The sequence below is a fragment of the Gastrolobium bilobum genome, unplaced genomic scaffold, assembly GCF_033153095.1.
Source record: "Gastrolobium bilobum isolate Gb01-03AN ecotype WA unplaced genomic scaffold, APGP_CSIRO_Gbil_v1 utg3900, whole genome shotgun sequence".
Classification (NCBI taxonomy): domain Eukaryota; kingdom Viridiplantae; phylum Streptophyta; class Magnoliopsida; order Fabales; family Fabaceae; genus Gastrolobium; species Gastrolobium bilobum.
The window spans coordinates 188,287-203,322 of record NW_026897100.1 but is presented as its reverse complement, the minus strand read 5'-3'; the positions used below and the strand labels follow the sequence as shown (position 1 = coordinate 203,322).

The following is a 15,036-nucleotide window of genomic DNA, read 5'->3' as shown; positions in this document are numbered from 1 at the left end:
TGAGATGTGACTAGACTTTTTCTTGGGTTTAGATGATGGGTTAATGGGTCTTGGGTTTAGAAATTTTTAAACTATGATTAAGGAAAGATCCAAGTAGGTAGAAAGAAATTAATATATTGGATCGGTTTGGATTTGATCAGTTTTCATCAACCCATCCAAAAACCGATCCAATCCAATTAAAATTTGCGATTTTTTTTCGGTTTTTCGATTTTCGATTTTCGATTTTTCGGTTTGGTCACCGCGGTTTGAATCGGTTGTTGAACACCCCTAGTCAGCGTGTCAGACACGACACTCCCTATTTTTTGGAGTGTCCGTGCTTCCTTGCAAGTCATCACTTGAAACAAAAAGTTTAAGAAATAAAGAACCAAAGTAGTGTGGAACTGTTATAAATTAAGTAACTCGCTAGACGTTTAATTTTTGGGAGTTATTAATCTCATATTGTTTGAGATAGTTTTCTCATGTGTGTGAGATAAATATGTGAAATCCACACTTTAAAACAAAAGAAGAAGAAAAAAAGGAAAAAATTGACACAAAATTTGATGAGTGTATAACATAAGAAAAATATTTCCCTTAATTTTTACGGCAATTAGAAACACTACGGCTGACCAATCAAAACAATTTTACAGAACATGTTTCACCACCACCTATATACAAAAAAGAGCATACCACGAAGACCAAAACCATGGACATCTCCAAGAAGTATCTGGTCTTTCACCTGTTACTGTACTGGATTCAGTCACCTGTCTCAAATATTCTTTTCTTTAACGACTACAGAGAGAAACGGGCATATATAACAATCCAATAGAGCAAATGGAATGAAGAATTCTCCTACTGTATAACTAATGGAAGCAGCACAATTGCCAGTCCATCTCCTAAGCCTCCGAGATAGGAAAGCCCCCGAAGCTTCATCCATGGCAGCCAAGTTCTCAGCAACTTCTTATCATAAGCTCCTATATCCGGTCAATTGGTTCAGTGCGATCTTGTACTGCAAGCCCTTCTGAGACATCAGCAAGTGATTTGAGATTGCACTTAATTAAGGCTTCAACAAAGTAGCAGGTCTCATCCTTTGTGTTCCCCTCAGGTATATCCACCACAAAAGATTCAATTACCAATGTACCTGGCCTTCCATCAATAATTTCTGGGTGGAGGGACATGATAGAAGAATAGTTCTGAAATATAGAAGACACAGGTAGGATTAAAACCTGCATTTTTATTTTTTATTTTTGTGTGTGGGTGTAACGGACAATATAACTTAATCATTTACCTCAACTTCTTAGTAAGGAAAACCAAACAAAATTCATATAATTGCTCAAGCTGGAAGCAATTCTAGTTACATCTCATTCAGGAACAGTAGTTATTACAGTCAACAAATCATAAAAGTTCATTAGCGATCAATCACCAACCAACAGAGTTCACAATTTCACATTATTACTCATCTTAACTTGTATCTGTGAATATAGATCTTCAGGGAGGACTCCAATTGGTTGAGCTCTTAGACAACGAAAATTCTAGCTCAGTCTGACCTTAGCTAGAAAAAATATACATGCTAAAAAGTACAGAATGCAACATGGAAGCCAGAACCAGCATTCCAGGAATTTCTCTTGAACCTCGTTACCTACAAACTGACAGAATACTTGCAACTTTCACAAAAAAAAAGGAAGAAGAAGCTATTTTCTGTTATCAAAAAGTTTGAGAAGGACTTGAGATAAACATTAAATTAAAACCATGTAATCCTGCATCTTCAAGTGATAACAATCCAATATGCCCATTAATCAATATACATTAAGCAATAATTACAGAAAACCGCCTGATCAAACCTGTATGTCTTGATGTGGAAAAACTACCACTAAAGAAAACTCTACTAAAAAAGTGGTCATAAGCATCAGAATAGTCAAGTGAACCTACCTTTAGAAAGACAAAGACAGAGACAAATTTATAAGCAGACAAGACTCCCCTTCAACCCCAAAGAAAAAGCCAATGTTTACAATGTTGTCTAGAGCTGAAACTGTTCAGCATCTTAATTCTTAAAAGCATATATTACAAGTAACGAAGACTGTACTAACAATATTAAGCATCATGCCTCAAGTGAGCACTTGATCACATTCAGTCAACTATACGAATGAAATACAATGTATACACCCAATCAACTAACAAAAAGGCCTCATTGACAGCACCAACACCACAGTATAAATTAGACATTTTTAAGCAGCCAAAAAAATATTACATTTGCATACCTTCCTTCTAATTGGCGTGGGGCCCATCTCAGACACATAAATATATATAACTAAATTAGCATGCACACAAGGTTGAACATAGAATATGGATAGAAGTGCATAGAAGAGTGATGACTTCAAGCAAGACAAATGGTTTTTCGGAAGAATAAATTCAGTTCAGACTCACTAGCACAAGATTTTAAGCAAAAAAAATAATAAAAAAATCAGCTGATTTTTTAAAGGATATATTCATACCCTGAGTCTATGATCACCACCAATTATCCTGATGCTGAGAATATGCTCATTATCATCAAGGAGCTCCAATCTTTCTGTACTTGTGGTGGCAGGAAGCCCTGACTTAACATCAACTTCTCTCAGACTCCCAATCTCAAGGTTTCCCCTTACAACACATCTGCTTACAAATGGCTTGTACTTCTGCGGCTGATCAAACCTCCTCACCAACGACCATACCTAGAGAAAGCAAATCTAAGCACGATAAATAATCAATATCACACAGACAGGGTAGGTCGAGCAAAGCATAATCATTCAAGCAATCTCAATCAAAAAAGTTTCTGCATTATACAAAAAATATTGTCAGGAAGCACAACAAACTCTTTATTCCACAGCAGTAGAAGAGATGAAGAGAAAAAAAGAACCAAATTTGGGTTCGCTTTGTACTTGATCAATTTTGTAGTTAACCTTCACGTAAAAGGGTAATGATTCAACTCTCGTAATGCACTTCTGCAGCAATCAAACCAAGCTGATTGAACCTTCAATGAGTTAAAATGTAGAATGTAAAGAACCTTGCAAATCCCCCACCCCCTTTACCTTACCAAAAAAAAAGAAAAAAATAAAAATCTGTCCACTCAATGAAAAAACAAAGTTCTACCGCAAGATTTTTACATGAGTAAAAAGACTCAGGATTGGACACTTGTTGTTGGTTGCTGAAATACAGTAAGAAGAGCATTAATTAGTCCTCGAATTATAGCCAGGACTACCAATAAGATCTGGAATATAAACATTTCACTAGAATCACACTACCTTGTTTTTTTCACTATTTTTGACACAAACATCTGTTGCCGAAACCTAAAAAATAGGAGCAGATCAAACGGTATTGAGAAGCAGTTCAACCATAAAATAGACCAACAAATTCAAATGCTCTCATTCCCTTCACCCAATCAACCCTTTACCCATCCAATAAAATGAAAAATGAAAAATGGAAAAACACATACAATGCAAAAAATGAAAAAGCTTCATCATACACACATCCAACAACACACGTAGATAACTAAACAACACAGGCACATAAGAAGATTCAATAAACCATAAAAATTAATAAAAAAGAAAGAAAAGAAAGAAAGATGAACCTGTGGAACCGGTGCTCTTATATGCTTAACGAGCGCAGAGGCACACTGATTCTCCCCAGGCTCGTGTCTATGGTGCCTTCGTATATACTCCATCTCCACACTGCTCAATCCCCCATTCCCAATCCCATTCATTTTGTTCCTTCTCCTCAAAACGCAGCGTTTCAACTTCCAATCTCGCCAACCATGAAACTCCGATGCCTAATCGAATGCCGCCGCCGAGCTCCGATCGCCGTCCGGCGAGAGCTTCGAGAGAATAAAAGATGCGCGTGAGAGTCAGAGTTACCGCCACGGATCACGGAAACCACCACGGGAGCTCTTATTATCCCAAATAAATAAAAAAATTATTATTTGGTTACATTAAATTATTATTATTATTATTTGATTATAAAAGTTAAATATCTTCGTTAAAAAACTATTTGTTTCCTTCTTCCTTTCAAAATATGGCCCCCACTTAGTGATTATTACAAACTAATTATCTGTTTGTCCTTTTCTGTCAGTGTCGCTACCAAAACGCCCTTCCCTTCATAAACAATTTACATGCATGCCACTTTTGATATTTATTTTAATTTTAACACAAAATCTCACCTCACTTACGTGCGATGAATTAATTAATGATCAATAATGTATATTTATTATACTATTTAATTAACAGATTAATAATAAGAAATTAATTTATGACTACTAAATATAAGGTAGAAAAAATAAATAAAGAAGGTAAGAAAATCTATTAACTGTCAAAACCGGAAAGAGAATATTTACTTGTCTTTTTGCATAATGAAACTGAAGGTGAGCGTGAGAGCATCTTATAAGCTAAGTAGGAACCAAAAAAGAAAATAACTGAAAAAGAAAAAGAAAATAGCTGAAAAAGAAAAAGAAAAAGAAAGTGGTGTCAGATATATGAGGCATGTAGTACCATTTCTATTCTTTGCTTTGGTTTTGATTTTTTCTTCGGCTTTTCGGCCTTAAAAGTGTGGCTGGTCAGTGGTCAGTGTCCTATTTAAATGCTCTATGGGCATTCACTCGATTCTTGTTTTTTGGCATTAAATGGTTTCACGCTTAAAAGGCTCTTGGAATCGGAAGTATATTTTCAGTGCTTAGTATATATTACAGTGTTACATTTATTTAAAATAGAAATACACTTACCTACCTGCATTTATAAGGGAAAAATATTTTCTCATGTTGTATAAGAATTCAATTTTTATGTTGTGATTTTTAATTTGTGTGCAAACTTTTTTTTTTTAATAAATATGAGTCCACCACTAGTTGAGTCACAACATAAAAATTGAATTCTCATACAACATGAGAAAATCAAACCCCATCTAACTAAACGAGTAAATGTATTTTTATTTTGAATGTGTGTAATATATTACATAAAAATATTCTTAATTACCAAAAAGAAAAATATTCTCCCGATCAATGATGTTGGGATATGATAAAAGAGGAGAAAAAAAAAGCTCCAAAGATGAGTGAATTTATATTGAGACGTGTTTGAATAAATTAACAAGAGAAGGCCGAATAATAATTTGTATTTGTTAAAAAAATATAATATAAATATTATTGATTGAGCCTTTATTTATGAACTTGAGTTTTTTTGTATAAGATACTTATTTATTATGGTATTAGAGTAATCACGATCAACCACTATTAGGGTTAACCTAGTGGTGTGGGGTGTGTGTGTTAGGAGTGTGTGTAGTGTAGAGTGTTGTGTTCAATTCCTTGTAACCTCAAAAAAAAAAAAAGAGTATTCACGATCATAAAATCATGAATTTGATCAAGTCAATATAAGAAAACTAAAAAATAAAATAAAATGGACTTAAATTAAAAAAACTCTTGCGAGAGGGAACGTCGTATTGAAAAAAATATAATATAAAAAACATTAATTGAGTTTTCGCTTACCCATTTAGTTTTTGGAAAATATGGTGTTTTTATCAACGCTTTACCATACAATATGAAAACCCAATAATATTTTCATACCCTTTCAAGGCAGACTCTTGGACCAATGTGAGTTGTGTGGAAGTGAGGAATATCCAATTCTCACTGTAAAGGAAACGTTTCAGTCTCATATTGATTATGTGGATAACTAATGTAGCTTTTATAAGGCCTTGGGCACTCCCACCCTTTAAGTTAGTTTTTGAGATGGTGTATCTCAAGGTTCTTTACATGGTATCAGAGCTTGAATGACTAAAAGGTCACAAGTTCGATTCTCACGGCCCTCCACTTTCAAGTGGAATTAAAATAAAAAAAAAGAGTAAACACCTTTTTTAGTCCCTGTCAATATTTACGAAGTCCTTTTTAGTCCATGGCAATAAAAAAGGACCAAATTGGTCCCTGAAATTACAAAAAAAGGGTCATGTTAGTCCTTATGTCAACTCCCAAATATGTAGAGTGGCCCTTTTCTTGTACTTTCAGGGACCAATTTGATCCTTTTTTATTGCTAGGGACTGAAAAGGACTTCGTAGATATTGCCAGGGACTAAAAAGGGTGTTTACTCTTAAAAAAATACAAAAAGGTAAACCAAAAATTTAGGCTGTGCAATTCTACGCTAAGGTAAACCAAAAATTAGGCCTGTGCAATTCCTCGCTTCTAGCCCAAAGGGCTCTTGCATGAGGGGGCATGTTGAGATATATAGTCTCACATTGGTTATGTGGGCAACTAATGTGACTTTTATAAGGCCTTGGGCATTCCCACCCTTTGAGCTAGCTTTTGGGGTGTGTATCCCAAGGTTCTTTACATCTTTCACGAGAAAAGTAAAATGACGTCGTTTTGGGTTGAAAAATTAAAAAATTATGATGAAAAAGACTATTATATCCTTGAAATAAATTATAATTACAAAAATACCTTAATTTCCGTCTCAAAACGACATCATTTTGGGCTCAATGTATATAAGTTATCTATATTGACAGTAGAAAAAACGAACCCTATTTTAAATGATATAAAATATTTTAAGTGAAAGAAAGAGATAAATAAAGAAAAAGAGAATGGATAAAAAAAATATAAAAGTGTGAATCTCATCTCTTTGTGAGACAAATTGTGTCATCTATAAGGACAAATATTTTTCTCTTCTTTTATATGAAGTATGAACAAAAAAGAATAGAATAATATTTTTCACTGATTTATAGTAAAACAATTATTAATTAATACGATGCATGGATCAGTTAAAGTACCATGAATTTACTTTCAATTTATATTATTGTTATTAATCTGTCAACTAATTACTATACTTCCGTCTGGTATAATAATAAATTAATAATATTCACCAAATGATATGTTGGGAATATTTACGAATAACAAATTTAGCTTTTCAATTTGAGTTGGATGGTGGGGAAACTGGAAAAATTGACTGCAAAGTAATAAGAAGAAAATTTTTTAGGGGACGTTTAGTAGAAAAGAAATTTTTTTTTATCCAGAAAATAATTATTAACGGAATATGGTAGAAAAAATATTTTGGCTGGAATGTTACTAAAAGGTGTTGGTATGATAGAATTTTCCTGAAATTTTATGGTTAAATTACTGAATATGTGTTTGGTTGGTTATGAAATTTTAGTGAGAATAAGAGGTTAACCTCAAGTTTACTTTTTGTTTCAAATATTGTTTTTTTTAACCGAAGACAAAGAAACAACGGATCTGGGTTTGCTGTGACTCTTGTTCTTTGAAAAAGACATATTTGTACACCTTCACAAGGCATTCATCAGAAATCGAAGGTGGCAACGAGAAGTCGAGAAGGGAGTTAAAATTGTCTTTGGTAAATGCTATAAATTATTTTTGCCTTGATTGTACTTTCAGTCCCCTTTTATCTCTTAATAATTTTTTGCAGTAATTAATTGTTCTAATTTTGTAATTAAAAAATCTGGTCCCTCCTTCTGTTGTCTAATTACTAACAAAAGTCAATAGAGATTTACATAAATGAGATGATACTTTAATTTAGAGAGTTGGCACCAATTTATACATATGGGTGATGATATGTTGATAGTAATATGATTTTTTCAATTAAAAAAAATTAAAGAATTTTTTGATGAAAAAAAATTAAAGAATTTAAGCTGCAAAAAATTATTTGGGGACCGAAATGCCACATGAATTATATTCTATGTTGCACCGATACGACACGCGACACGTGACACGACACGATACTCTGACACATCAATCCTAAAAAATATAAATTTCGACACGTTGGGACATATTTAATATTAAATAATACTTTTAATTTATATAGCGTATATTCATTTAATATTCAATAATTTAACAGAAAAATGAAACTAAATTAATAATACTCATCAACACGTTATAAAAGTGGAAGCTTTAAAAAAAACAGGAACTGGTATGAGAGAGAGATATCAAATCAGATTAGAGAGATCAGAGAGAAAGAGACACAGCAAGAGCGTAACAGAAAGGACAACGATGGTGCTGATATGATCTCTTATTTACTTAACGGGAAAAAAAGCAATTTTTTTTTTGATATGATCAGGTGGAAGTTTTATTAATATATTTTAACTTTTTTTAAAAAAAATTCCTAATTTTTTTTTTTTTATGAAAATGCCATTTGACCGTGTCGGATACAGTCAAATTCGCATGTCAAAATGGTCAACGTGTCGAGAATGTTGACCGCGTGTCGGACACCGTCGACGTGTCGAAGCGTATCGGACACGACACTCACTGTTTTTTGGAGTATCTGTGCTTCCTTGATTATATTAGAGGGATGGAAATTACAATTAAACAAAAAATACTATTACTTATATTCATGCTGAAGAAAAAAAATAAATAAAAAATTGCAGATTAAGTGTTATATATATATGGGAAAAATAATTTCGCTTTTATTGCAGATTTTCTTTTCCAAGCTTTTTAGGATAATTTGTTATTTATATTTATTAATGATGATTTTATTCATATTTTTAGGCAAAATTATTGTCTATTGCTTCATAAAAAGAAAAGAAAAAGCACTCTTGAATTTGTGTTTATTTAAGGAAAAAGTGTTTTAACATTAAAAAAAGGAAAATTATTCTCTCATTTTACTTAAGATAAATATCACATGCTCTTCTCACATAAAAAATTATGTTATTATTTTTTTTCTTTTTTAATTAATGATGGATCCCACCATATCATGTGTCTATGATAGGAGATATCTATCTCTAACAACATTAGAAAATAGAACCCTTTCAAAAAAAACTTATTAGAATGAATTTGTTTGGTTTGATTTTGGAAAACAATAATATTGGAAATCTGATTTGTTTGGTTTATATTACTTTTTCTCTAAAGATCTAGTTCAGCCACCGTAAACACTTCTACATTAATTAATGGGGTATATATGTTATATAAATTGTTTATAAACTCTTACGAAGTAAACTATGTATTATGAGTAGTATATGTTCAAATAGTATATATTATTCGTAGTACATAGTATAATTTATAAATAAGAAGTTTATAAATATAACACTGCTATTAATTATTACCTTATTTCTATGGCAACTATTATTATTATTATTATTATTATATAGGATTTAGATTCTTTAAAGTGAAGATGTATTTTATTTGAAAAAAAGTGCAGAATATTGTTTCTCGATTCGAAAATCAACATAATATATTTTAACAACTTTATAATTCATAATATTATACATATATTTAATCATAATATAAACTATTAATTTTTTAATCAATGATTATAATTTCACATTTTTATTTCTAAATTGTATTCCTTACTTTAGGGGAGGCAAATTCTTTTTTTTTTTCTTTCTTAATATTGTTTCTATCATTTCTCAATCATTAGTACTTTCATCAAAATATTCCGTTGGAAATCAGGTGTAAATGATAATGTGTTGTATCGAGAAATTATGAGTTAAGAAGTAAATATACAACTGAAAGGATTCCTAAATTTTATTTCTTAATATTTTAGGTTGAGACGTGGGGTAAAACCATTGTTTTATTACTTATTTCATTGATGTATACTGTAAGACTTAGACTTGAAGGGAAGATTATTAAAATTTAAGTGTAATTGATAAAGTTTTGCATTAGGAAGGAATCTATAAAGCAATGAATATAGGCAAATTTTTTTTAAAATATTGTTGTTTTAATAAATAATTATGAATATGTAGCTCTTTCAAAATTACTTGCGGATCTATAGCACTCATATTAATGTCCAAATTGGGCGTGAATGATCACGTCTAAGTTAACACGCCTAATTTAGGTGTGTCTCATTTAGTGTTGACACGTGGCACAAAAAGTTAACAGTTGAAGCATAAAACTTCGAAAGGTCATAACTTTTGACTCGGGTATCCGAATCAGGTATTCTTTTTTGATGTCACATAACTTTTCGAGATCTACACAATGACACCTCATTTGACATATTTTATCTTTCACAAATACAGTTTGCAACAATAGTACTATAAGAGCGTTTAAAAACAGAAACCTCTGAGTTCTTTCTGAATCAACACCAAACACATTCTTTTGCCTACTAGAACCTTCTTATCCCTATCCTATAGGTTGTATTCTTATCATTGTGAATTGAGACTTTATCTTTTAAGTTGTGGTCTGAAATTAAAGATGGTACCAAAGAGGATTAGTGCATCTATAAATAAGGATACTTAATGTCATATTAAATTATATACTTTTCACCAAGTGTTTGAAAAAAAATAGTGTATAATATTGTGTGAAGAGAAAGTGCCACAATATAAAAGTGTGAAAAGAGATTGGTGAGAATATATATAATATTCTTTTAAGTTGCATTAAAAAATGCAAAACTTTTAATGTATTGTATTAAAAATATGTTCTTATGCTGTGAAACATGCTTTGATAAGAGGATTTGAGGTGAATTATACAATTGTAGACGCCGAAGAATGCGTTATTACACACATATATAACACCTTAAACCCTCTTATCAAAGCATGTTTTAAAGTATAAAGTTCACCGGAAAAATCTAGGGGTCCTGCGAAATCCTGCAATTGGATGCCCCTTTTGGCATATTTTATCTTTGTGAATGATGTTATTTAATTTTTTACTTCTCAACATTATTAACAAATAATTCTCCAAAAATTTACTCGTGCGTAGATATCGAAAAATTATGTGAAATAAAAAAAATTATCTGATTTGGACTTGTGAGCAAAAAAAATCACCTATTAATTTTTGTTTAAAAAAGGGACCACCGGAAAAAGACCACATTATATTATATTATCATTTTTTTTAAATTTTTTGTTAAAAAACTAAATCCCGCTCTCGCTCTCTTCAACTTCCATTGTTGTTCTCAACAAAGACATAGAACACACACACACTCACTCTCTCTCAGTGTGTTTGTGAGCTCCTGTCTCTTCAATGGATGTGGTAAAGCGTGCAAGATACAACCAGTTCATTCTTCATGCACTACCTATGAAACAAAGTTAGATGTTTGCTTATTGTACTATTTTTGACAATTTCAAGATTTTTAAAAAGAAGATTGTGTTTGGTGTTAGTTCGGAAAGAACTCAAAGGCTTTTGGGTTTAAACGTTCTTATAGTGTTGTAAATTTGAATTGTGTTTGTGAGAGATAAAATATGTCAAATAAGGTTTCATTCCGTAGATATCAAAAAGGTATGTGGAATAAAAAAATTATCTTATTCGAATACCTGAGTCAAAAGTTATGGCCTTTCAAAGTTTTACAGTTCATAAGTTGATTTTTTGTACTACGTATCAACGCCAGACGAGTCACACCTAAATTAGGCATGAATGTCTCGTGAGTCACGCCTAACTTAGGCATGGCCATTCACGCTTAAGTTACAAAGAATAAATTCGTAAATAGTTTCAAAACAGTTATATATTCGTAATTATTTATTAAAATAGTAATATTTTAATTTTTTTGCCAATGAATATATAAGTGAAAGAACTCATAAATCAAATACTTTAAGATTTTGGATTGATAAATAATGCAGTGTCAATCCATTTATTATAGTTTATCATTTAATCAATTAATAAAAATACCTTACAAAGAATGTTGAGCTCACTATACCATTCTCATATATCCTGTTCCAGCCAACCTAGTTAGTTGGCCTAAGAAAGGAGGCCCAGGGCCAAAAGCCAATGCGGCTTCTGTTATATCAGCGTTGTTACAACTAGGGATGTTAAAAGAGCCAGGGGCCTTTGGCCCGACTCGTGTAGGCCTGACCTGGTCTGTGTGTTTTGGTTGTTGGATCCAGACTTAGACTTATATAAAAACTTATTTAATAAAAGGTCCCAGCTCTAATTCAAAAGCCCGGCCTTAAAGCCTGTTAGGCTGGCCTACTAATTTTATTTTATTTTATACTAACCTAATGTTGATATGAGTATATTAAATTGTTTACGCAGAATTTGCAATCTTTTGTTCTTTTGGATATGCGGAATTTTGTATTACTTTAATTTATTGGTTAAATAGACTTTTTGAATGATTTTGTTCTCTATTATGTTGTTTGGATATACATTGAATTTATAAAATTTTTTGTGAAATTATCAGTGCTATTAATCGCATATTCTGTTTGGATAAATTTTTGTTGTCTTATTTTTTTTAACAGACTAAGCTAGGCTTCTACTTTTTGTAAATAAGCTAGACCACATGCCGATAATTATATTCATAATAGGTTACTGTCTAAGTCAGTCTCACATATTTAAACACAGACTTAGTCTTTCAAGATCAAAGCTCGGTCAGCTCGACCCGTTAACACACTTAGTTATGACAGTGCTGTCATACTGTTGCAATTACAGCAAGTATACCGATCGTTTCAAGTAATAGAGTAGTGAGAAAGAGTATCGTCCCATGAGGATTAAAGCAGCAAGTACTATTATAACTATTCCCTTTAATTTGGACAATTAATTTGGTTTAGAGAATAAATTTTGAATAAAAATAAAAATAATTGAAAGTAATTTTAAAAACAATCAAGAACATTTAAGAACACAAGTAATAAGTATGATTAAAGAAACTGTGATAGGAACTGCAGTCAGGGCACATTTCACTTTTGATCCCCTTTTATAAATCTGAATTAATTCTTATAATTAATTAACTCAATAGTTCAGACAATTCACTTTCTTCAAAATTAATTGGTTAAACTCTAATGTCTTAGTGTATTTAACCTTTTAACTCAATTAGAATCCTTATGTCTTATTAATCCTTCTTGAATTAAGCATTAAGTTCAATGAATTAGAAGTTTGCAATTCATGCAAGCTTATATCTAGATCCTGCACAACTTGTTATTTTACCCCAGTCAGAATTAAAATCTCAATATGTCTATTGTGAGCTCTAACCCTCAAAACCCTATAAGATTGATCAGGTCTAATAAGGATATAGAGATTTTATTCAAGGTAAAATAATACTGATTGAATTAAAATAATTATAAAAATAATTTAATTATCAAAAAGGGTTCACATCAGATCCATGACCCTAACTACAAAAGAAAACTAACAAGACATATTCATATCTGGCTTAAATAAAATAAAGAAAGACTAGAAGAATGTCAAGAATATGAAGAAGAAGAAGAATCAATGGTTGATTAATTTCTTCACGCTTCCTTCCCTCTGATTCATCTGCCTTAGCAAAACTTCACAAATTTTTCTCTGTGCTTTTCCAATTCTCTTTGAATTCTCTATTGTCGAAAAAGCTCTGAAACAAGGTTTCTTTTTTCCTATTTATACAGTGCAACCAAATCTCCTTAGAATCTCTCAAGAAATCCTTTTTTTAATAAAATTCCACCTCAGCATATTATTGCACGTGATATCTGCGCGGTTAGTGCCAGTACCGCGCGAATCGCGTAGAGAGGCAGTGAGTTAACAAGCATCAAATCTTCTAGGCGCGGATCGCGCTAATCCCACGCCAATAGCGCGGATTCAATCATTTCTGGCGTGGATCACGCTATTCCCGTGCCAATCGCGCGGTGAGGCAATTACTAGACTTTCTTCTGTGAATTAATCCTCTTTCTTGCACTTTTCTTCTACCAAACACATAAATTGAGAGTGTTCCTGAGCATGGATTAATTTTTCAATTAATATCAATTCCTTGCTCTTTTTAGTCTATAAAACTATATATGCTAGAGACATATCACATACCAATGCTAACACATCAGATATCCCAATGTAAGACACAAAGTCCTATCTTGGAATGTCCATCCTTACTTTTTCCTTGCATAACAGTCACTGCATGCTGACATTGCTTGTAAGATGCCTTGCCCCAATAAGGCCAGGCTAGAGTGGCTCTGCCTAATACTCATTGACTTAGATCCCTCTCCTACACCAGTGGAGCTCAACTCTACCTATAAATACCCCTTCTCATTTTCACTAAAAAACACACACGATACATTCATCCTTTGAGCTTTTATGTTGTCAATATAGTGAGCTACTATAGCCATATTACACCATCCCCCTTTGAACAGAACTTGAGAAACTCCCGCAGAACTTTGGTCTATACCATTACTACTTAAAGACACCCCTAAAATTATATACTTTGCCCATCAAGGGACAGATACCTGGTTCTCTAGCACCACACTTAGTTGATATCCCTTATTAACGTTCAAGTAACATTTGACAAGTACAAAGGAATCTTTTAGAAAATTTTATTTCTTTTTTTAGTTAAACCACAGGTATCCTCTAGGAGGTAATTTTGTCGGGGCGGGTCCATGATTAAGATTTTAAATCCCTCCCAAATATAGTACTAAGGAGGATCGAACGCATACTCTTATCCCCACATGTTCAGCTCCCATGCACCAAACCAACTGAGCTCCCATCATTTGGTAGAAAATTTTATTTCGGAATATCTTAGCCTGATATGCACATCAGCAACACCATATGATGTAACGTCAAGGGAAAAAAATCTTGTAAAATAGAACAATAGGATAGGATCAAGATCGCAATTAGATATGCAAAAAAAATATTACGTTAAACGGCGGAACAACTTAATTGAATTGAATGGACAGATCCTGAAAAAGGAACAATTTCATAACTCGTATTTTTTTTTTTTTTTGGAATTTGCTTTTCTTGTGGTTCTTTTTTTTTTTTGGAAATTTTTCTTGTGGTTCTTTGGAATTTGCTAACTGATAACTGGTATTAGTAAATAGTAATGGTTGAATTGAATGGGCACTCCGCGTGATTGTAGTTGGCTAAAGATAGCAATTAAGTACTAGACACTAGATGCCATTCAAGTTCATGTCAAATCTTCCGATAAAATAATAACTCTTGATCTTACCAAAATTTTAGAATAAAATAAATTTTATTTTTTGTAACTAATCCATTGTGGGTCTCACGTCACTCCTTCAACTTTTTGTGTACTTCGTGATCATCCTCAAAATCTCATAAATCACTATATTATAAGGATTGTGGAACTAGATTTTACAAGTTCAAAGTATATTATATAAAAAAATAAATATACAAAAGCACTAAAGGGTTACGGTTTCTTCTCATGACGATGGAATCAGATTAAAAAATATGATTACTTTGTGGAGATTTTTCAACATTCATACTGAGGTTTTGATTAATTAATA

General features: G+C 32.1%; 1 protein-coding gene across 1 annotated transcript; it reads right to left on the bottom strand.

Annotated features, from left to right (window-relative positions):
• Window positions 1–546: 546 nt before the first annotated feature.
• LOC133304151 (abscisic acid receptor PYL8-like) lies at window positions 547–3,894 on the bottom strand. The gene is made up of 3 exons (XM_061504124.1): window positions 3,581–3,894; window positions 2,469–2,684; window positions 547–1,169 (listed from the first exon to the last, which is right to left on the bottom strand). The coding sequence occupies exons 1-3, from the start codon at window positions 3,710–3,712 to the stop codon at window positions 951–953; spliced, it is 567 nt and encodes a 188-aa protein (XP_061360108.1). The 5' UTR covers window positions 3,713–3,894; the 3' UTR covers window positions 547–950.
• Between the last annotated feature and the right edge of the window lie 11,142 nt (window positions 3,895–15,036).